This window comes from Garra rufa, chromosome 4, assembly GCF_049309525.1.
Source record: "Garra rufa chromosome 4, GarRuf1.0, whole genome shotgun sequence".
NCBI lineage: Eukaryota > Metazoa > Chordata > Actinopteri > Cypriniformes > Cyprinidae > Garra > Garra rufa.
Genome location: NC_133364.1, coordinates 17682149 through 17705918, shown reverse-complemented (window position 1 = coordinate 17705918; position 23770 = coordinate 17682149). Strand labels below are relative to the sequence as shown.

The 23770-nt window shown below is 36.5% G+C and overlaps 1 protein-coding gene across 1 annotated transcript; it reads right to left on the bottom strand.

The window, feature by feature from the left end:
• Nucleotides 1-123: 123 nt before the first annotated feature.
• On the bottom strand, nucleotides 124-23013 carry lrguk (leucine-rich repeats and guanylate kinase domain containing). Its single transcript, XM_073839268.1, is given in 19 exon segments — nucleotides 124-570; nucleotides 759-916; nucleotides 3088-3204; nucleotides 4978-5066; nucleotides 5211-5329; nucleotides 6108-6224; nucleotides 12135-12336; nucleotides 12456-12569; nucleotides 13389-13485; nucleotides 14416-14535; nucleotides 14795-14901; nucleotides 15184-15270; nucleotides 15364-15444; nucleotides 15681-15824; nucleotides 18418-18542; nucleotides 19923-20004; nucleotides 20745-20845; nucleotides 21117-21266; nucleotides 22947-23013. Coding segments are annotated over 19 exon segments (2232 nt in total). The 3' UTR covers nucleotides 124-415.
• Nucleotides 23014-23770: the final 757 nt, after the last annotated feature.

Genomic DNA, 23770 nt, shown 5'->3' with positions numbered 1-23770 from the left:
ATCTGACAATTCTGAGAAAAAAAAAACATATAAGTGATTATTCTATACCATGAACATTGTAATGTAAAGTGTGACCTCCATTGAACAAGTTCTTGCCTCACTTTCTCTGTCCAGGGATTTGAGAGCTTCGGGCCATTTCCAGAGCTTAGATCTATTGTTGACGGATAAGCCTTCAGCTTCTCAGATCAATCACACTTGAGGACACAGATGAGGGATAGAAATCTTCATACTTTCCAATGACCTGACTGCTTTTGCCTCACAGCACTCACCACAGCTGTTGCCTTCATTGTCATTTATTGAATGGCTGGCTTGAAGCTACAGGGGTTATTTAAACTTATTTCACCAACCTATTTTGCCACTAACACTCACATGATGTGCAAATATTTATACCCTGGGACGCTCTTTGTACTGTCATTTACTGCTTTGAACCAGAATCGTTGGTCTTCCTTCCAGATGGGATGGGTGGCAGAACTGGTTTAACATTGGCACCCGGGCGGCCCGGGGAGGAGGGGGGTACTGGGGAGACCCGTTCAGAGCCTGACCGAGGGGCATCAGGGGTCAAACCAGAGTCTGTGTGACCTGCGAAACAACAAACAGACATGCATTAGTCACATAAACTAGAATCTAAGATCATCTCATGAGTAGGCGTAGATATTTAAACAAACTTCTAAGTAGATATGTATATCTATGTATCGATGTATAGACAGCTTCTAAAATGTGTACAGCTAGGTACAAGCTAAAATGTGTTACATATGAACCTTTAAGAGAGTCCCGGTCCTGCCCCAACATAGACATATCCAAAGGCTCTATGTTGGGCCCTGACCCAACGTCTGATCCCCGGGCCGGGCTTTCCGCTGTGAGCGCCCCTGCTGAGCTCCTCATGGACAGGCCAGAAATGGCACGAGATTCCTCAGAACTGAGACAGAGTGAAGGAAAAGAAGAGACAGAAAGACATTAAGAAAGTTACAACATCAAACCAATTCGCTAAGTGAGTGATCGACTTATGAGAAATGATACGGACATAATAGAAACATTATATTTTTGTACTTCACTTTGTGTCTATTTAATACATTTACCTGTCATGGTGATTTATGTATTAAATGCTGTTCATCTGAGATCTTTTCACTGCAAATATTGATGTAATTTCCCATTTTTAAATTGGTCAATTTATCAGCATATCTTCTACACTAACTTTAAAATTTTGGGATCAGATTTTTATATTTTTGAAAAATGCCTTTTATGCTCACCAAGTCTGTATTTATTTGATCAAAAATACAGGGAAAAAAAAACAGTAATATTGTGAAATATTTTTACAGGTTAAAATAATGGTTTTCTATTTAAATATATTTAAAAATATAATTTATTCCTGCGATGCAAAGCTGAATTTTCATCAGTCATTACCCCAGTCTTCAGTGTCACACAATCCTTCAGAAATCATTCTAATAAGCTGATTTATTACTTTTATTATCAATGTTGGAATTTTTTTTTTTTTTTTTTGGACCCTGTGATTCTATATTCAGGATTATTTGATATAATAAAAAGTTAAAAGAACAGCATTTATTGAAAATAGAATTTATTTCCAACAATATACGTCTTTGCTATCACTTTTTTTTTTTTTTTTTTAGAAATTTAACACATCCTTTGTGAATAAAAGTATTAATTTCTTTCAAAAAAAAAGAAAGAAAAGAAACATTCACTGAACACAAGCTTTAAAATGGCAATTTATTCTATTTTAAATAGATGCTTTTTAACTTTTTATTTATTAAAGAATCCTGAAAAAACTATCACAGGTTCCAACAAAATATTAAGCAGCACAACTGTTTTCAACCTTGATAATAAATCAGCATTTTAGAATGATTTCTGAAGGATCATGTGACACTGAAGACTGGAGTAATGATGCTGAAAATTCAGCTTTGCATCACATGAATAAATTACGTTTTATAATACATTCACATTGAAAACAGTTCTATGTTCTATTTCACAATATTACTGTTTTTTCTAGATTTTTGATCAAATAAATGCTTTGATGAGCATAAGAAACTTCTTTAAAAATCTTACTGATCCCAAACATTTGAACAGCAGTGTATTTGACATAGAATTTATTTGAATAGTTGTATATTTTTTTGTAACATTCACGTTCACTTTTAATTAATATAATGAATCCTTGCTGAATAAACATATTCATTTTTCTTTCAAAAATATTTTTTAAAGTTATGCCACAATCCTCAGTTAAGCTGGAAAGAAAACCCAAATAGCAACAACAATATGGAAATGACTCATTCTCCGTAGAACTCGGTTAAAAACACACACACATCAGCGCTGAATAAACAAACATCTCAAGACACCCATTAGAAGCAGGTTTTAATAAGTTTTGATTGGCATCAGCTATTTTTTTAGAGAGTTGGCAACAGTCCCTTCACAGATATCCCATGATTCCACACCCTGCTTTTTCAATTGATTTCATAAAGAGCACAGTAAAATTCATAACTAGATTGCAAAGTAACAAACTCCAAACGCATATTGCTTTTCCCCCGCGGATGAGCAACAAAAAGTCACTGTTTAACACAATTTGGACTAGCAATTAGTTTTGTCTTTTTTTTTTTCCTAGCTAATAAGCAAACGGCGGTGCACCGCGCAGGCCGGGCAGCTCTGTAAGTCTCTTAGGATTCCTCTTAATGAGCTAAATTACAGTGTATTTAAATATCTTGGGGACATGCATATTTCACAGGAGCAGTCTTGTATTTCCTCGCTTGTTTAGAGTCCCCGAGCTTGCACACGGGAGAGGCAAAAGCACCGATAGTCATAAATCTGCATTTACGTGCTCCAACACATACATCTTCCAGATGGCCTGGGGCACGTCAGCTACCTGAACGCTTTAACTTGAGCTGGGGATGAAAACTTTGATATTTGAGCCTGGATGTGTGTAAAATGGAGATGGAGGCTATAAACATAAAGATAGAGGCTACAAGAAAAAACACGTCCTGGGAAATGAGGTACACAAAGACAGGACTTTGGGGAAAGGTTAATTGGTTTGCTGCTCTGGGGCCAGAGGTCGGGGGTGAAAATGTCAAGGTGTGTGTGGCATACCTGCTGTCCTCATCGGGGTCAGGACCGGCGAGGCCAACGGGACGCATTGGGGAGGAAGACGGGCCGGCCGGGGGCCGGGACTGAGAGGGTAATGATGATGGAGCTGTGGGTGCACTCCTGTGACACAAACACACATGTACAGTATCAGTAAACACACACACACACACACACACACACACACACACACACACACACACACACACACACACACACACCAGCCTGTGGTGGTGCTTTTAGCTGAGGAAACAAAATTTGGCCATTATATATATATATATTAAAAAAAAAATCTGGTCATTTAATTGTAGCCATGTAAAACTAAATAAAGTAATAAAAAAATGAATAAATGCAGTACTTAATAATCAACATAAGTGAAATGTAACTTGTAATGCAATATTAGCAAAAAACAACTAAAAAAACTATTCAACTATTTAAAACGATTTCAAGTACATTTCAACTACTTTTTTAAGAAGTCTCTTGTGCAATCAAAATCTTATTTAAAAAATACAGTAACAGTGTGAAATATTATTACCATTTAAATGAACTGTTTTCTATTTTAATACATTTTAAAAAGTAATTTATACTTGTGTTGGCAAAGCTGAATTTTCTGAAACTTTCAGTGTTAGGTGATCCTTCAGAAATCATTGGTGCTTGAGAAACAATTCATATTATTATCAATTAAGTGCTGCTTAATATTTTTGTCATAACCATGATACATAACCATGATAGGGTTCTTTGGCGAATAGAAACACACACAAAAAAACATTTATTTGAAAAAGAAATCTTTTGTAATATTTTCTTATGCGTCCTTGCTGAATAATAGCATTACTTTCTTTCAAAAAAACAAACAAAAACTTACTACTACACTTACTAAAAATTAAAACAGAAAACAAAACAAAACAAAAAATATAAAAAAGACATTTATTTGAAATAGAAATCTTTGAAATCAATTAAATGCATCCTTGCTGAATAAAAGCATTACTTTCTAAAAAATCACTACTAAACTAAATAAACTAAAAGAGAAAACTAAACTAAACACATTTCAAATAAAAAAAAAAACCTTTTATTTCAATTATAAATCTTTTGTAACATTTTCTTATGTCTTGTTTGAGCAATTGAATGCATCCTTGCTGAATAACAGGCACTACTTTATTGCTAAAACTCGCTAAAAACTAAAACAGAAAACAGAAGAAAAAAAACCATTTTAAATAAAAAATTTGAAATATAAAGTTTTTGTAATATCTTTGTATATCACGTTTGAGCAATTAAATGCATCCTTTCTTTAAAAAAATAAACTCACTACTAAACTCACTAAAAACTATAACAAAACAAAAACAAAAACAAACATACGAAACAAAACGAAATGCAACAAAACAAAAAACAAAACAAAACAAAACAAAACATTTCAGCTAATTAAAAACTGACTATTTCAAGCTATTTCAAGTTTAGGGTTTATTTGAAATAGAAATATTTTGTAATATTATGTCTTGTGTCACTTTTGAGCAATTAAATGCGTCCTTGCTGAAAATTATTAATTTCTTAAAAAAAAAAAACTCTCCCCAAACTTTTAAAAGGTAGAGCATATTTATGCATGCAGTTTAATTACAAGCATATTACAGAAGTACAATGTTGCATCATTAGCTTTGCAATGTATTAACGTTAAATTCTCTTAGAATTATTATTTGTGTAGTGTGTGCAGAGTTGTCGTTACCTATAAAAAAGCATTAAAACATTACAAATCAGTCACTTTTGAGGTTGTATTTGACTAAGCATGATGGCTTAGAAGGTACAGTAGCTGTCTATGCAGACACCAAGCCAATGTTTTGGAGTTGGAACAGTGATCTTCTAGCTCATCGTCAGTCACAGTCTTTGGGTAATCTACAGTTATGTTACCTCTGAAACAGCTCGGCATAAGCCCCAGGACTCTTCCCGCTCAGAGCTTCTCGAATCAGCTGCTGGCGTATGTAATTGGAAGCCATTTCCTGTGGAGTTCACAGAAAATATTGTGCTTGCTTCAGTGTGACTGTTCATTTCATCCTGCTATCTGCTATTCCTGGCCATGATAGCTTCTGTATATCAAGCCAATTATCGTGTAAAAAATAACAGAATCAATAACTCTGACTTACTGCAGGGGTCTGCTGAGGCGTCATTTTGGCCTGGATTTTGTTCTGGTAGTTTCTGCTGTAGGAGTCCATGAGGTCAGTGGCCTCTGTCGTGTTGGCTGCCAGTAACTCGCCAGTTGCGTCTACAACAGAGATGTCGTTAGGGCACTCGGCCATCGTGAACAGATGTCTGCTGTGGCTGCAGCAGCGAAATGCCATAGACTCACACTGAGTACAACTATTTACAACTATATTCTTCATAATCCTGTCGAAGTGCCCCACGAACAAAACTGACTTTGTGTAAAGGCCACATGAAATCAAATTGAGAGTTTTGTGGCCTTTAGTCCAAGTCTGTTATTTTATAGATGCCAACAAAATGTTAGCAAACGCATAAAAACTATAAATAAATACATAGATACAGTTAATCCAAAAATTATTCAGACACCAGATATAATTTTAGATTTTTTTTTTCGTGGGTGCAGGACACTATAGTTCATTTATGCAAGTGAGGATAGCAAAATAATGTAAACTGTGACATATTAAACCCAAAAAATGTTCATACAGTGGACTACCAGTAAAATTTATACAAATTTGTCACATACCTTTCTATCAAAGTTATCTGATATTATCAAGATTAACTTTTTCTGACACAGTTTAACGCTTGAGTTCTTGTCATATTTTATTACCATTTTCTAAACCATAGCTAATAAACTGTCATAATGTGAGAAATTTTGAAGGTGTCAATCAGTTTTGCTTTTACTGTAAATACAGATAAAAATATCGCAAATCTGAACACTTTCAATTTGAAAATAAGTAATTTGAATACTTTTTCAGCTATGAAATATCAACATTGCGTGTCAAGAGTCAAGTGATATCATTGGGTCTTAAAGTGTATGTCAAAGTGGGACTTTAAAAGCTTACTTGTGGAGGTGTTGTCAGGTGTGACTGAGCTGCTGTCACCTCCTCCTCCATGCTCCTCTAAACCCAAGTACTCCTTCACCAGCTGTTTTAGAGTTTGGTAGGCCTCAGCACGATCATCTGATGAGCAAAATAGAAGGGGGGCAATAGAAGGAGCAATTGAGCTTCCATTAAAAAAAAGAAAAACTAAATAAATCTTTGAAAATGTCCTGCTTAGGAAGGGAAATACAAAGTATATTCCTATTGGGTCATTCTGTGTCAAGTCAACCAAAGTTCCCTGGCTCTGTTTTGAGATTCAGAGGCAAATTGCAGGGTGGTAAAAATTACTACAGAAAGATGGCGACATCATTAAGTCATTTTTACAGAGATTAGGAGATCTCTTAGTAAAATCTGTTGACTTTAGCAATCTTTGTTGCTTTATGCACCAATGGTGACCATTCAAAAATAGGGAAAGAGCACTTTTCAAGTTTTGTCTTCAAAGTTTGCCTGCCTGTAATTTAAGAACCAGTTTGACCACTAAAAATGGGTATTATTCAACAGTCTGGAACCATATCTCTGGGACTGAACGATGTAGGGTTTTGAAAATGAAGATTTCAAAAGAAAAGTTTATTAAGAAGTAGAATCTAAAATCATATTGCGATACATACATTTCTAGTTTTAACATTATAAAATAAAACAAGTATCATCTGTATGCAAAGTGACTCACATTTGCGTTTTTGACCACTGAAAACTTGTACAATTTAACAATTTAGTCCTGGAGCCATATTTAGATCCCAATATCTCTGGAATTGAAGCATACAGGGCCTTAAAATTCGAGATGTCAAAAGGAAAGTTTGTTAAGACCCGATATCTAAAAGGGCTTTAATATATATTTAATACTTCCTGAGTTACAGGCATGCAAACTTTGACAAAAAACTTGAAAAGTGCTTTTTGCTCATTTTTGAATGGTCACCATTGGTACAGAATGCAACAAAGATTGCTAAAGTCAACAGATTTTACTAATGGACCTACCAATCTCTCATAACGATGTTGCCATCTTTCTGAAGTCATTTTTATTCCCGCTCTAATTTGGCTCTGAATCTCAGGTGAAAATTGTCCTTTTGACCCCCCTCTACAAAATAGGTGATTACTCATTAAATACACATCCGTGACATTTGATATTTTGGCTTTCATCACTATACATGTCTATCTTTCTTCAGAGCTGGGGAAGTTTTTGAAATTTGGTTGGACATTTGACATGAAATGATACTACAGATATATAAATAGAAACCATAATTGTAACTCTGGACCGCAAAACCAGAAACCGGAAATTGAGATATTACATCATCTGAAAGCTGAATAAAGAAACTGAATAAATAATCCATTGATGTATGGTTTGTTATGTAGGATTACAAATTTAAGAAATGTTGATCCTATGTTCTGACATTGCATCACAGATAAATCTAAAGTGAAGTATATTCTATTTAGCTTCTAAAGGTACAGATGATGACATTCTAAGAAGATCAAATCAGGCAGCCCAGGTGTCTGAGACATTAACCTTTTGTTCTCAAGCTACAGCGATGCCTTTGTCTCTATGATAATGTGAAGGTATGGGCAATACTGTCAGACTGATTGGATTAGCACCTATGCCTTTGAATGACACTGTTATGATAATGAGATCAGGGCTGGGGAACTCTGGTAACGGGCTGATTCCTGTACTGCATTTGTATGCTTTGTTTAGATTGACTCCACCTCTATGTTTTCCTCTCCCCCTGGAAAGGTATATAAACTGTAATGTATATGCCTTAGCAGACGAATTTTGATGACTGCAGCGAACGAACAGCTAGGATCTCAATAAAGAGAAACTTCTGCTTCAAGATATCCAAAACGTCTCCTGGTCTCTGAGAAAAGTTCACAACAGTTTTGGTGCCGTGACCCGGATAGAGTTCCAGCTTCTTCACCTGAATCCAGATTGGAACAGCAAGCTCAACAGAACATCTGCTTTCAAGACTGCATCTTTTGGAATCCAGAGCGAAACTTCCAGCTGAACAAAGATTTCCATGAATCTTCCTTTACAACCAAGGGTTGGGAAGAATTGGTTATCCTCTGTTCACCCAGGGAAGTTTAGCATTACGTGCTAATATCTGTTATCCTCTGTTTTAAGCAGGGAAGTTTAGCATTAAAGTGCTAAAATTTGTTATCCTCTGTTTTGGCAGAGAAGTTTAGCATTAAGTGCTAGTAGTTTGTGTTGTCCTCTGTTAATTCAGGGAAGTTTAGCATTACGTGCTAAAGTTGTTTATCCTCTGTTCACTCAGGGAAGATTAACATTACGTGTTAATATTTGTTATCCTCTGTTTATTCAGGGAAGGTTAACTACAGCTATTACAGTTTAGTTAACTAAGTTACCCTCTAAAGTTGTTCTTTTAGAGAAGAGTTGTTTATCCTCTGTTCACCCAGGGAAGTTTAGCATTACGTGCTAAAATTGTTTATCCTCTGTTTCATGGCAAATCCTCTGTTTTAAGCAGGGAAGTTTAGCCTTAAAATGCTAAAATTTGTTATCCTCTGTTTTGGCAGAGAAGTTTAGCATTAAGTGCTAGTAGTTTGTGTTGTCCTCTGTTAATTCAGGGAAGGTTAACAATAGTTGATCTGTGTTAACAAGCGTACCCTCTGTTGATCAGAGAAGTTTTAGTGTTGTGATTGCGTGGTAGCAAAGAAACTTGAAAAATGGTTAGAAAGAATGCTAGGCTAATTCCAACCACAGAGAAAGGTGGACTAGCTACGCCATTATGGACAGACGATGAGTTTAAATCATTGTTAGGAAAGCATATGGACTCAATAGTGACTGAGTCAGTAAAATTTGATTTGACAAAGAAATTTGGTATTGATCCAGATAAAGTTTGGTCAATTGAAGAGTGCAAAAAGGTACTCGGAACATGTATCCGAAAGAAAAACCTAAAAGGCATTATCTGCTGCCACAGAGAATTTACAATATCATTAGCACAAGAACAAGCTCAGTGTATCACTAAGTTGAAAGAACAAAACCAACAGCTGCACAATAGATTGTCCCGTTTCACTAAAAAGGTGGGCTATAACCAGGCCTCAACCAAAAGTGATTCAAAAGACCAACAGTCAGATGAAAGCTATCCTGACTTACAGTCTTCATGTAGACTAGAAGACAGTGGCAATACTGTAACAATGGAGAAAGATGCAGTGAATTCAGTGAAGGTATGTGGTGCTAGGAGAAGAACTCAGGGAATTGAGAAAATTGAAGGTGTTTCTTCAAACCCTTCTGTTGTCTCAGTACAAATGGTTGCCAAAGCGCTAAGACCTAAAGACATAGAGAGATTGTCCCAGAGCTTACCTTCAGCACGCACACATTTTTCAGAATTTAGAAGAACATTGAACAGCAAAATGCGTCTTTATGACATGTCGTTAGCAGAAGTCACACAGCTGATGTCACAAATTTTAACTGAATCTGAATTCAACAGTTTTGAGTCTGCTGTTACTTCTGAACTACAACATGCCAGTAAAGGCGATTTGAGAGAAGGTGTTTTAAAAATTCTAAAGAATATCATAGGACCCAAAACAGACTGGTCCAGAATCACTAACTGTGTGCAAAAGAAGGATGAAACTGTAAGTGAGTACACTGAAAGGTTTTGTCAGTCAGCTGCAGCATACAGTGGAATAGCTGACACTCCAGAGAAGGTGCTAGATGATAAAGGACCACTAGCTCGTACATGGTTTGATGGCCTTTTAATTGAATATAGAAATGCACTGCCTTTCCTAGATCTCACATGGTCCAATAGAACCCTGCAAAGCAACTTGGACAGGTTAGCTATTTGGGAAAGAAACTCTGATGTTAAAGCCAGAGTAAAGATTGCAGCAGCTTCCTTTAAGTTGAAAACAGAGAACCGACAGGAAAGTAAATGTCCTAAGAGAGAGGGTAGTTGTCATTACTGCGGTAAACCTGGACACAGGATGAAAGAATGCAGGAAAAACAAAAAATACGTAAAAGAAATGAACAATGTAAATCAGCTTTTACACAGTCTGCTAGCAATGCTAAAACAGCACCTCCCCACTACACCAAACTCACTGGGCAGCTTGCTGAGGTGCTAACCGTTAAGGCTGTGAATTCTTAATTACCCCAGTAATCTACAACAAAGATGAAAGACTCTTTGTTAACACAACAAAGGGAAGTTGAATATCACTCCCCCCAAACTTGGGGACACTTGGTTAAGAACACTCACGGCCATACCAGAATATTTTATTCAGTAACCCATCCTCTGTTATGATGTCTACCAGGACTGATGTTTAATTAGAGGACTGAAATGTAGTGATTGCATTGTTTTGGAAATACATGTATTTTTGTTCTGCTTTAGGAACTTATGTCTCACACTATACAGTGTGCACAACACTTAAAGGGACAGATTAGGACACACAAACCAGTGAGGAGCCCAGGAAAGAACCGAAGTGCAATAAGCCTCGGGGGCCAATCCTGCGGTGAACATTTCCTCATAGGTTTTTCCCCATTAGTACTTTTAATCCCCACCTCACTGGTCTATTAGGTGTCAAATTAAGATTAGGTTAAGAAGAAAAAAAACACTATACGATCACTAGAATTTTAATGTAATAAATAAAACCACTATACGATCAACAGAAGTCTAAAAATGTCTATGCATGAATACTGCTGGTCTGCTGTTTCTTTGTTTTCTTGTGTTTCAGGTGTGTATGCCAATTCTTCTTCATAAGAGAAACCCTGGTGTGAAGCATCACTTCAGACATCGATGAACAAGCTTCATGAGGACAAAGAGTCATCTGAGTGAATCTACGTGGGAAACGGACTACAGAAAACAGACAGCTTCACAGCTATTCAGGCGCCATAGACTTCAAGACTTCCACTCTTACGCTACATGATTTTCTGTGACATCATGTAGTTTGTACGACATTTCACCATCCCTTGTCGTATGTGTCAACAGTTATGGTTCTGAAAAGAACTATTACACCTACGTAAATCTAGGACAAGACACAGAATAATGTTATATGTGCCTGTAACTTTTACAAGTTACATGACTGCAAGATGGGGCTTATGTTAACCAACATAGGCTACAGAATGGACTTATGGATGTTTAAATTTGTTTTATGTGAGAGTTATTAGAACTCTCAAAGAGGGGATTGTAGGATTACAAATTTAAGAAATGTTGATCCTATGTTCTGACATTGCATCACAGATAAATCTAAAGTGAAGTATATTCTATTTAGCTTCTAAAGGTACAGATGATGACATTCTAAGAAGATCAAATCAGGCAGCCCAGGTGTCTGAGACATTAACCTTTTGTTCTCAAGCTACAGCGATGCCTTTGTCTCTATGATAATGTGAAGGTATGGGCAATACTGTCAGACTGATTGGATTAGCACCTATGCCTTTGAATGACACTGTTATGATAATGAGATCAGGGCTGGGGAACTCTGGTAACGGGCTGATTCCTGTACTGCATTTGTATGCTTTGTTTAGATTGACTCCACCTCTATGTTTTCCTCTCCCCCTGGAAAGGTATATAAACTGTAATGTATATGCCTTAGCAGACGACTTTTGACGACTGCAGCGAACGAACAGCTAGGATCTCAATAAAGAGAAACTTCTGCTTCAAGATATCCAAAACGTCTCCTGGTCTCTGAGAAAAGTTCACAACAGTTTGGATAGGACAATATTTGGTCGAGATACAACTATTTGAAAATCTGGAATCTGAGGGTGCAAAAAAATCTAAATATTGAGAAAATCGCCTTTAAAGTTGTCCAAATGAAGTTCTTAGCAATGAATATTACTAATCAAACATTACATTTTGATATATTTACAGAAGGAAATCTACAAAATATCTTCATGGAACATGATCTTTACTTAATATCCTAATGATTTTTGGCATAAAAAAATTTATCATTTTGACCCATACAATGTATTGTTGGCTTTTGCTACAAATATACCCGTACAACTTATGACTGGTTTTGTGGTGCAGGGTCACAATTGACCTTGATGGGTCAATAAAAGTTTGTTACCACAAGGGATGATGTTGTCAAAGAAGCCAGGCGATTCTTTGTTGATCTTGGTGTACAAATCAATGCGAGACACGGCAGTTTCCATCTGAGCGTTGCTGTAGAATCCTCTTGCTTTCAGAAAGCAGACGTAATTATCAACAACAGTGGGGATCAGCAAGACGTAACGGGGCTCAAAATATGAGTTCTTCAAGCTATACACTCCCTGTGTTGGATCAAACACAACAAAAAGTTGGGTACAATCAACTGTTGTGGCGTTTGACCCAGTTTTGTGGTTGGTCAATGAATGTTAACATGGTGGAACATGTCCTCTTAAAACCATACCTCCAGTTCCATATGCACACAGCAGGCAAGACCTTCACGAGCCACGCGCTCAATAGTTTCCCGCGACAGGCCATACCAATGTCCTCCATACTGCATCGCCTGGACAAATTGACCCTGACAGTGAGAGAATACAGTAAAACTGAAAAAGACTGTAAATGGAACATGATGGCACAGAGCTCAAATTCATCTTCTGAATGGGCGTCATCATGGATGTTCGGCACGGATTCAATGAAGAATGACCTGAACTCTCGACCTTTAAGTTGCAAGGGAACATCGTTCTTCTCGCACAGACAAACCTTTGACCCTTGTGGTCAACTGCACCTGGGTGCATTTAGCTCCTTGACTCGCACAAAGCATTCTCAAACACATGTTTCTACATCTCTGGTCAAGATGGTTTTAAACCATCAGTAAAATCCCAACCATGCTCTAATCTTTAACTCTATTTGCTTTAACAACCCGGAGAAAAGCACCAAAGAACGTTTGCGTCTGCAGAATGCCGACACACATCTGTGTCGGTGTGATATAGGTAGGGGAGGTTAGTCTGTAAAATTCGACAGTCTCTTTCTGTGCTCTGGAGGCATAAGGTTATAATCACACATCAAAAGGCTTCCTTCCAGCCTCTATCAATCAATAACACTGGACTTATATAGCAACACTTAAGAGCTAAACGAGATAGTGGCGGCACAGACTAGGTGTGTGCTCGCTCAGAAGCACCTGAGGGGCCTGGGGAAAAAGAAAATCTAGGGCGAATTCTTTCCCCTCTTCACATTTTTGGCATGTCTTTGCTTTATAGACCAATATGGCATGGGGAAGTCTGTTTCTGCAGATGAATGGGGATAAAACTGTAACACAAAAAAACTAAATGCATAGGGTTATGGGTAAAACACTGCCGAAGCAGATCAGAATACGATAAAAGTCTGGACAGAGAATTACCATTTGAATCATGTTCTGAAATTCTTCCTCAGTGACAAAATGATAGTCGGATCCATCCTCTTCTCCATAATAGGGCCCCCTGGTGGTGTGGCAGGCACTAAAACAAAATTGATTGAAAAAACTCAAGATAAACTAGAACTGTGCAATATATTGAAATATATAGTGAAATATGACTGAATAATCACAAAGACAAACTCGAAATAATTGGCCATGGACCACAAAATCAGTCTTAAGGGTTAATTTTTTGAAAAATCTGGAATCTGAGGGTGCCAAAAAATTTAAATATTGAGAAAATCCCTTCAAAGTTGTTCAAATTAAGTTCTTAGCAATGCATATTACAAAATTAAAAATTAAGTTTTGATATATTTATGGAAGGAAATTGACAAAATTTCTTCATAGAACATGATCTTTACTTAATATCCTAATGACTTTTGGCATAAAAAAAAAATTGATAATTGTGACCCAAATGATGCATGATTTTTGGCTATTGCTACAAATATATCTGTGCTTCTTTGACTGGTTTTGTGATCCAGGGTCACAAAAAGCTTGATGGTTTAAATCTGAATTAAGAGGTAAATAGTACTATAACATGATTATTAATTTAAAAAAAAAATCTATATAATTTATTTTACACCACAAATGTATTTTTAAATATATATATATAGTATTTTATTCAATATTTTGAATGGATCAAAACAGTGGGAATTTGGCTTACTAAAAACCAAATCATTCGGCTTCAAAAGTATGGTTCACACTAAAAAAAGTTTTTAGCTTTTTTAAATTATTTTTATGTTCTAGGCAGTTGCACACCCCCAACAGAGCCTCTCAAGAATGAATAATAAGTCTATCCAAATATATATTCCAGTCATCTCAAGGAAATGACTGTATTTTTTCATATTGCAATACATATTGCAGAAAAACGAAATATTGCAATGTCGTTTTTTCTCAATATAGTGCACATTTTGAGCAAAATTACATCACACAATATTTCAGTGACTTTCATACTGCTTTCCAAACTGCCTCTTACCCATAAGCGAAATAGTCGCTGAATTCCTGGCACAGCTTATGGGCAAGTTCTCTCTTCCCACAGGCCTGTGGGCCAGTGAGAACCAGCATGGGGTATGGAGCCTCCAGACTGGGTAGAGTACTTGTGGAAAAACATGCGAAAATGCATATTAGCGAATGTTTTTGTTGTGAACCGTGCTATTGAACTTCCTGTGAGTTCAACCATGTAGTTTACAACCAACTGGGTGACTACAAACAGCCTCGCTACAAAACTCCTGATTCATTTCAGTTCAGATCTAAACCGCTGTGAGTGGTTGAAGAGCTTCCTGCTTGAGGGAAGTGGACTTTGTAGACTAGACAAGCACATAAAATAAAGAGGAAAGTGGATTGAGAAGTCGCACCTGTCAAAAATAACCTGCGGTTGCATGAGGTGGTACATCAAGTGGGTCATGTGATCTCTAGCTGCGATCACCTCCAGAGGAGGGTCGTACTTGTTCACCGCAGACACCTGAGAATGAAAGACAACATGAGTGTGACTCACTACTCAACCCTGGCATAATCATTCAAATATGTGCTTTATTTTCCGACAAACTTTCAGAGCTTTCAAGTTACTTCTTTTCAGTTCAATTCAGCCCTTGAACATTGAGCTCTTGACTTCAATCAGCCAGCAAATGCTCTTCAAAATGTACAAAAATAGGCTTCCTCCATCTTAAAGCCATAAACATCACTTTGCTTTTTATAAACTAAAGATATAAAGCAACGGTTTCTTTTACTTAGATCACACAATAACCTTCTCCTCTGCAGTTACACTGTGTTGATCCAGAAGTACAAGGTGTTGAAGGAGGAATATCACAGCTAGTCTATAGTCATCCTGGTCCTGCAAGAAAATATTTGCCATGAAGTATAAGGCGATGACATTAGCCCTAGAATTAACTGAATTGCTGTTTTGAGATGTTTATGGTGCCCTCACCTGCACTGGGTTTCTGAGGAGATTCATTTCTCTCAACAATATCAGGTCATGCAGATATGCAGCTTCCTTTACCTCACTGATCTGATACACAAAGAACAAAAAAGAGAATTATTTGTCGAGTGAAATGTCTAGTAGGTGCCACATATACACTTTCAGAAACTCTCAGAACTTCAACACGTTTCATAGTAGTACTTTTAGTACCTTTTTAGCCATTTTCACTTGGTTTAACTGGTTCTTTTTGTTCTGTTATGCTCTGAGGTACAACTTTGTACTTATTTGCATAATGTAATATGACAGAAATTTGACAGCTCCTTTACCAGATTGCTCTCAAGGTTGATGTTCCCCAGGAGATAGAGGTGCTGGAGACCCGAGAGGCTTTGAATCCGGTTACAGGACAAATCCAGAACTTGCAAGTTGCGTAGAGTCTGGAGATTCTCAATCTTCGGTATCACATTCCCCCTCTTAAAAAAACACAGACACATATATACAATTATTATCGTGAAGAACAGTAACTTAAAAGCTCTGTACATGATCTGCAGGGTCATGTGTCATTTCTGTCTGGCTGTGGCTGCTTGACTGACAGCTGAGCTCAGGTAATTCAAGGCTGATGGGTAGGGACTGACAGGCGAACATCTGGTAAGATGTAGCGAGCGCATATCAATGAACAAGAGGTTTTCCGTACAGCCTACGCCTGTCACACTACACTTTCCTTTCCTTGTTAAGTTTGAAATTAGGGTGCAATTGTTATGGTTGGGGTCAGGGTTATTATAGTTAACTGAAACTAAAAATCATTATATTACACAAAAAAGATGTTTACATATAGTCCACAAGAGAAAATAATAGTTGAATTTATAAAAATGATCCTATTCAAAAGTTTACATACACTTGATTCTTAATACTGTGTTGTTACCTGAATGATCCACAGCTGTTTGTATTTTGTTTAGTGATAGTTGTTCATGAGTCCCTTGTTTGTCCTGAACAGTTAAACTGCCCACTGTTCTTCAGAAAAATCTTTCAGGTCCCACAAATTCTTTGGTTTTCCAGCATTTTTGTGTATTTGAACCCTTTCCAACAATGACTGTATAATTTTGAGATGCATTTGAGATCTCACTGATGCTTCAAAAGGAAATACAATGCATTAAAAGCCAGGGGTGTAAACTTTTGAACATAAACAGTGTGTAAATTCTTTTTATTTTGCCTATATATCATATTTTTTTCCATTTAGTACTGCCCTTCAAAAGCTACAGAAGGTAGTTACATGTTTTCCAGAAGACAAATTAAGTTAAATTTACCCTGATCCGTCTCTTTATGCTTTGCTTTCCTTCTGAAGCATCAGTGAGCATTTGAACCTTCTGTAATAGTTGTCTATGAGTCCCTCAGTTTTTCTTAGTGTGAAAAGATGGATCTCAAAATCATACAGTCGTTATCGGGAAGGGTTCAAATACACAAAAATAAAGAAAAACCAAAGTATTTGTGGGACCTGAAGGATTTTCTGAAAAACAGCAGGCAGTTTAACTGTTCAGGACAAACAAGGGACTCATGAACAACTATCACTAAACAAAATACAAACAGCTGTGGATCATTCAGGTAACAACACAGTATTAAGAATCAAGTGTATGTAAACTTTTGAACAGGGTCATTTTTAATTTATATATATATATATATATATATATATATATTTATAAAACTATTATTTTCTTTTGTGGACTATATGTAAACATCTTTTATGAGAAAAATATTCAGGTCAGTACTAAATAATAACTAAATAGTACTTATTTTGGTAAAATAATTAACATTCTGCAGATTCTGCAAGGTGTATGTAAACTTTTGGCGTATATATATACATTATATATATATATATATATAATACTAAAATTACCCTTTAAAAGAAAAAGCCACAAAATTTCACAAAAAACATCCTAAGTTTACTATTATTTCTGACAACTATAAAATAGAAATGGGTCAAATTGACCCACTTCTTATTAGATAATCTAGAAAGATTCCAGCTTCCAAAGCCTTTCCCTTGTAATACCCCCATGCCTAGCACTGAACAGCAGGGGACGGTGACCACAAGAGGCTCTGGAAGTCCCAGATCCAAAGTGTGATGGGTGTGAGCGGAACAGGCTGACAGGCGCACACTGTTCAGGGTCTCAAAGCAACGGGGGGGTGGACAGGTTCAGCGTGTGGGAGAGTGTTTTTTTTTTTTTTAACAGGGTCCAGCCTCTCTCATGCCAGCAGCTTGGCCTCGTGGGGACGTGGACACCAAAGGACGCGGTGCTGCTGACGATGAAGAATCTCTTTGATAAAGGACAGCATAAACATCCTTCAGCTGAGTGGCAAAGGTCTGGTGGCACGCTGGCCTGCCATATGGCGAGTTTCAACACCAGGCTTTGTTATATTTTTCTGAAAAGGCTGGAGTTTAATCATGCATACTGTCTGAAATATACACAGTTAGGGGATGCTTTGAGAAAAAAGAAATAACTGTCAGCGGTATGAGGATGTGCCAGAACAAGAGGCTGTAGTGTTGCCCACACTATCACAGACAGAGCGCGTGGTAACCTTTCGAAAAGTGTTGACACAACAACATAATCTGGAAGAGGATGACAGGTGACGGGGAGACACTATGGGTGAGCAGAAAAATATGTCAACAGGTTTTGCAGGCTGACGCTAATTAATCCAACAGAGACTCGGGAACACTTTGAGGAAAGACCTCTCATTGCTGCGTTCCAATCTCAAATTAACACCGTGATTACATTTATTTATCACCCTATCATGAAAAGTGACAGATTTTCCCAAACAGAAATTAACATTTTATAGTTACATATTCAATACCTGTCCTTGCCGTACCACTGTTAATTTCTCAGCTCAAAACACATATATTACAACACATTTAATTAATCTGCAAACCTGCTTTTAACAAGTAAATATTTCATGAAATACATTCATATTTTATACCCCTCTGCACTTATTAATCGTTGGGAATAAATTAGCTGTGTTAAATGGGTGTTGCTGTTATAAATGGTGAGTGTGTGTGTTTAAGAAGGCTGATAGTACCAGGCAGAGCTTTCTGAGGGGCAGATGGTCCAGACCCCTAATGCGGGAGATGTTGTTATGGGCCAGGCTGAGGTGTGAGAGCCTTTTGCACTTTTCCAGCCCCCTGATGGAACTAAATGAATTATCTGAACAGCAAGGCACAGTCAAAGAATGTTTCATACACTTGTTTTTAACAAATTAATAGTTTCAAGGGATAGTTCACCCAAAAATGAAAATTCTGTCATTAACTACTCCCCCTCATTTCATTCCAAATTAGTAAAACCTTAGTTCATCTTAGGTATGCAAATTAAGATATTTAGAGCTTTCTGGCCCTGCATAGACAGTAATGCAACTGCCACGTTCAAGGCCCAGAAAGGTAGTAAGAACATTGTTACAAAAGTCCATGTGACGTCAGTGGTTCAACGTTAATTTTATAATTTTATGAAGCTACGAGAATATTGTGGTGCTCTTGTGAACATGCGTCCTTACTATCTTTCTAAACCTTGAATGTGTCAGTTGCATTGCTCTCTATGCAGGGTCAGAAAGCTCTTGGATTTCATAAAAAATATCTTAATTTGTGCTCTGAAGATGAACGAAGGTCTTACAGGTTTGGAGCAACATGAAAGTAAGTAATTAATGACAGAATTTTCATTTTTGGGTGAACTACCCCTTTAAAGTCAACAGGAATCAGCCAAGTTACTTGGGCGTCCATAAATTGTCCAGATTATAATTTATAAGTGCATGCTAGTAATTTTCACCAGTCATAATTTTTCAAATAATATGCTCCATTCTGGTATGTGACACTGAAGATTCACAAAATCAATGGTGTGTTCCATTTATACTCGGATTTCTAAAATTCTGAGTTCCTAATAGGAACTTTGGTCACACTTTAGTTGGGACCAATTCTTACTATTAACTAACTATTAACTGACTTTTGCTTCAACAAACTCCTAATTTGCTGCTAATTAATAGTTATTAAGATAGTTAAGTTTAGGTATACAGTAAGATTAAGGGATCTAAAATATGGTCATGCAGAATAAGACATTAGTATGTTCCTTGTAAGTACAAATAAACAGCCAATATGCTAGTAATAAGCATGCTTATAAGCAACTATAGTTAGAGTGAGAACTATGTGTTATCAGAACTTTTATCTGGAATGACCCCTCATGGTAGAGTTCTGACTTCGAGAAACTCAGAGGAACCACAACAACCTTGAGTCAACATTAGTGAAACTGTAGGAATATATTGTTTGTAGATATTCTGTTTGTCTGTGTCGTAATAAACTCAGTGGCTGTACGGACCTACATTAAGTGCATTTTGCTTAAAACAAGACTAAATATCTTATGTCCATTTGCTTATCAAATATCTTAATTTAAGATTTCATAGATATTTTGACTAAAAACAAGAAAAAAAAATACTAAGTAAGACAAGCCTTTTTTGCAGTGTATAGCCTGATTTACTTGGAAATACAATAATGAAATAAAATGAATTGCGAATGTAATGCTTTGTAATCTTCAAAAGGATACAGTCAAGAATCAGTTTGGTCAAAGAGGAGTATGCAGAAAGTTCCTTCATTACTGACATCTGGTTATGTGAGAAATTTACCTCCTGCATAAAAAGAAAAGAAAAGACGGTATATGAAAGACAAACATTAATGAAAAAAACTCCAAAAGGCTAAAAATAACCAAGTAAATGTTCACATATTTAAAGTTACAATTACCCTCAATAAATGAATAAAATATATTTCTAAATTTCTTTCTTTAGTCAAAGAAATTAGGGATTTTGAGGAAAACATTCCAGGATTTTCTCCATATAGTGGACTTCAAAGGGAGCCAACAGGTTGAAGGTCCAAACTGCAGTTTCAGTGCAGCTTCAAGGGGCTCTACACAATCCCAGCTGAGGAATAAGTGTCTTATATAGGGAAACAATTGGCCATTTTCTAAAATATAAAAATCTTAACCACAAATCCTCATCGCAGAGCTACTGCAAGTCGAGTATTGAAAAAAAAAAGTGAGAGAAGACCCTTATTCCTAGTCTTGGATCGTGTAGAGCCCTTTGAAGCTGCATTGAAACTGCAGTTTGGACCTTCAACCCGTTGGCTCTCACTGAAGTCCACAATATGGAGAAAAATCCTGGAGTGTTTTCCTCAAAAAAGAAAGACATGAACATCTTGGATGACATGGATGACAATTCTTATTCTGAAAGTGAACTAATTCTTTAAATTAAAAAGATAAAACACATTTAACTAACAGTAAAACATCTCTGAAATCCAATGAAGTTCATTGTTCATTCACTCTTGCATAAGAAAGATGACATCACATTGCCCTCTCTGTAGTGAACTGAATCACCTTGAGATTTTTTGGCGGCTGGAATCCAAAGAAATCGGTGAGTTGGTTGTGGGAAGCATCCAGTATGATGAGGTGTGGCATGTGACTCACGCAGGATAGATCTACCAGTCACAAAACATTAGGCAGAAAGAGCAGGAGAAAGATGGATGACAAGCATCCGCACAGCTGAGATTATTTATCCCACTACCAAGCAACCATGAAGGGCACGGATGGGGAAAAAAATAAAAATCTGGCAAACATTTTCAACAAGAGGATATTAGAGCAAATATCTACATTAGTGGAAGACAAATATGAGCGGGTCCAAAACATGACAGCAAATTTCATTTGACCATATAGTTTTCTAGCACAAACATTAAACCGGTGTAAACCTACCTTTGATTTTATTGCGGGGAAGCTCGAGCTTTTGTAGATAGATGTAATTGCATAAAATGGAGACATTTTTCAAGTCTCGCCCCTGTGGCCAAACACAATCAGAAATTCAGTTAAGGTGCCAATAAAATGTCATCCGGTAAAACCCTGAAACTAGAGGAGAGTATGACGCATTAGAAAAACCATGTAAACTAATTTGGAGGCCACTTCTGTCTTTCTCTCCAGCAAAGTCATGCAACTAAACAATAACAGCGATTCCGGAAAGAATATATTAATATTCTACCCTGGAGCTCTGGCGTGTAAGCCTGGGAAATTTTATATGGAAAATATCAATTGTTGCATAGTGATGTAACAGTCTCAGTGTGTGTGGGGAGCAAATATTCCCACAAAGCCAGTAAAACCACTCACACTGTGGGGACCAGCCAATAGAAATCAGTTAACAATCATACTAAATTATGTCTTAACCTGTTTAACAGTCAAAACAGCTAGTGACTGCATGTTTCTTCATGCCAACTGAAAAAAAATATCAAAAACTGTTTTGTTGCTCCATTAGAATCAATCAAATATAAATGAATAGGCAACACTTTACAATAAGGTTCACTGGTTAACATTAGTTAATAAACTAAGAATGAACAATACTTCTACAGCATTTCCAAATCTTAGTTAACATTAATTTTCACTTGCTCACCTATGGAGTGAATGGGTGCCGTCATAATGAGAATCCAAACAGCTGATAAAAACATCCAATAATCCACAAGTAATCTACATTATTCCACTCCATCAATAATGTCTTGTGAAGTGAAAAGCTGCACGTTTGTAAGAAACAAATCCATTATTATCAGCTTTTTATCAGCTGTTTGGACTCTCATTCTGACGGCACCCATTCACTGCAGAGGATTCATTGGTTAGCAAGTGATGTAATGCTAAATTTCTCCAAATCTAAACAAACTCATCCACATCTTAGATGTAAATTTACAGCAATTTTTCATTTTTGGGTGAACTATTGCTTTAATCTTTGGATTTTTTATGTACAGTACCAAATATATGACCCTTGACAACAAAACCAATCCACTGTAAAACGTTTTTTTTTTACCAGATTCAGCTTAAAAACCTAAGTTCAGCAGCTTATTTTAACTTATTACAATAAAAATGAGTTGATATAACTTGTGAGTTTAAATGACTTGAGCTGATTTAACTTAAAATCTTAAGGCAGCTGCTAAACTTAAGTTTTTAAGTGGAAACTGGTGAAAACTTTTTACAGTGAATCTTAAGTAGCACAGGGTATATTTGTAGCAGCCAAAAATCTTTTGGATATAAGGTAAAGATCATGTTCTATGAAGATACTTTGTAAATTTCCTGCTGTAAATGTATAAAAAACGTAATTTATGATTAGTAATATGCATTGCTAAGAACTCCATTTGGACAACATCAAAGGTGATTTTCTCAGTATTTTGATGTTTTTGCACTCTCAGATTTCAGATTTTCAAATAGTTTGATGAAATAGCCAAATATTGTCATATCCTACCAAACAATACACAAAAGAAAAGCTTGTTTATTCAGCTTTCAGATGATGTATAAATCTCGATTTAAAAAAGAAATTACCCTTATGGCTGGTTTTGTGGTCCAGGGTCACATATAGTCATGTGACTGTTTTCACAAGCCAAAATATACACATTAAATCAAGACAGCCTGATCTTTGATTTATACTTGAAAAGTGTGTAAAATACATTTAATTTTTTTTTTAATGAATAGACAATATTAAATCAATATAAAAACAACACAAGTCAATGGTAACCCCACTATAACACAAAAACAAATACGTGGATCACTCACTGGCACAGAGAGGCATAGATAAGTGTGCTGGAGTCCTGTAGCAGACTGTCCCAGGCTGGACAGGCATTTAAACACCTCGTCCTCCGTTAATTCACCATCATTCTTCATTTCATACAAAAAAGTATACAGGACGGAAACCAAAACGAATTAAATGTTGAATTAAACTAAAATTAAGTGAAATGTCTAAGAAAGACATATCATATATGAGTAAATAGTCATGTTTGAGGGCTGTTACCTTCATTGTTGTGTGTATTGACTGTGTCATCTCTCTTCTGCGGCTGTCTCTATGGTCTCCAGTCTCCAGAGAGCAGCGCTTATTACTGGAGAAAGAGAGGAATCTGACATGTCCAGCTTAACACAAATGCCAAAGATTGATTATTTGACGGCATTAATTACGAATACAACTGAATACAATTGATTTTTTTCTAACTAGATGCTAGTAAAGTCGGACTTTCTTTGAGAAGCTAAAATAACCTCATGTTGAACGCTCAAAGGTTGCCTGGTAACCAAATATAAACTAAAGGAAAAGGAAAGCGTTGCGCACATGCGCATGACTGAAACGCTAAACTAATCAGCTAATCTAAGCTAAACCAAAATCTGACTCAAAACATGTTATTAAATACGTGTATAAATAATAAATGAATACATTTAAACATTTAGTAATACATAAGCTATTATACTTTCTATTACACATACACACGCTGGTATTCCTATCGTTGTGAAGACATTCCATATGATAGACGAAATTTTGTTTTTACTGTTCAAACTATATTTCATATCCATAACCTAAACCTACCCCTCACACAAAACTACAGGCATTTTAG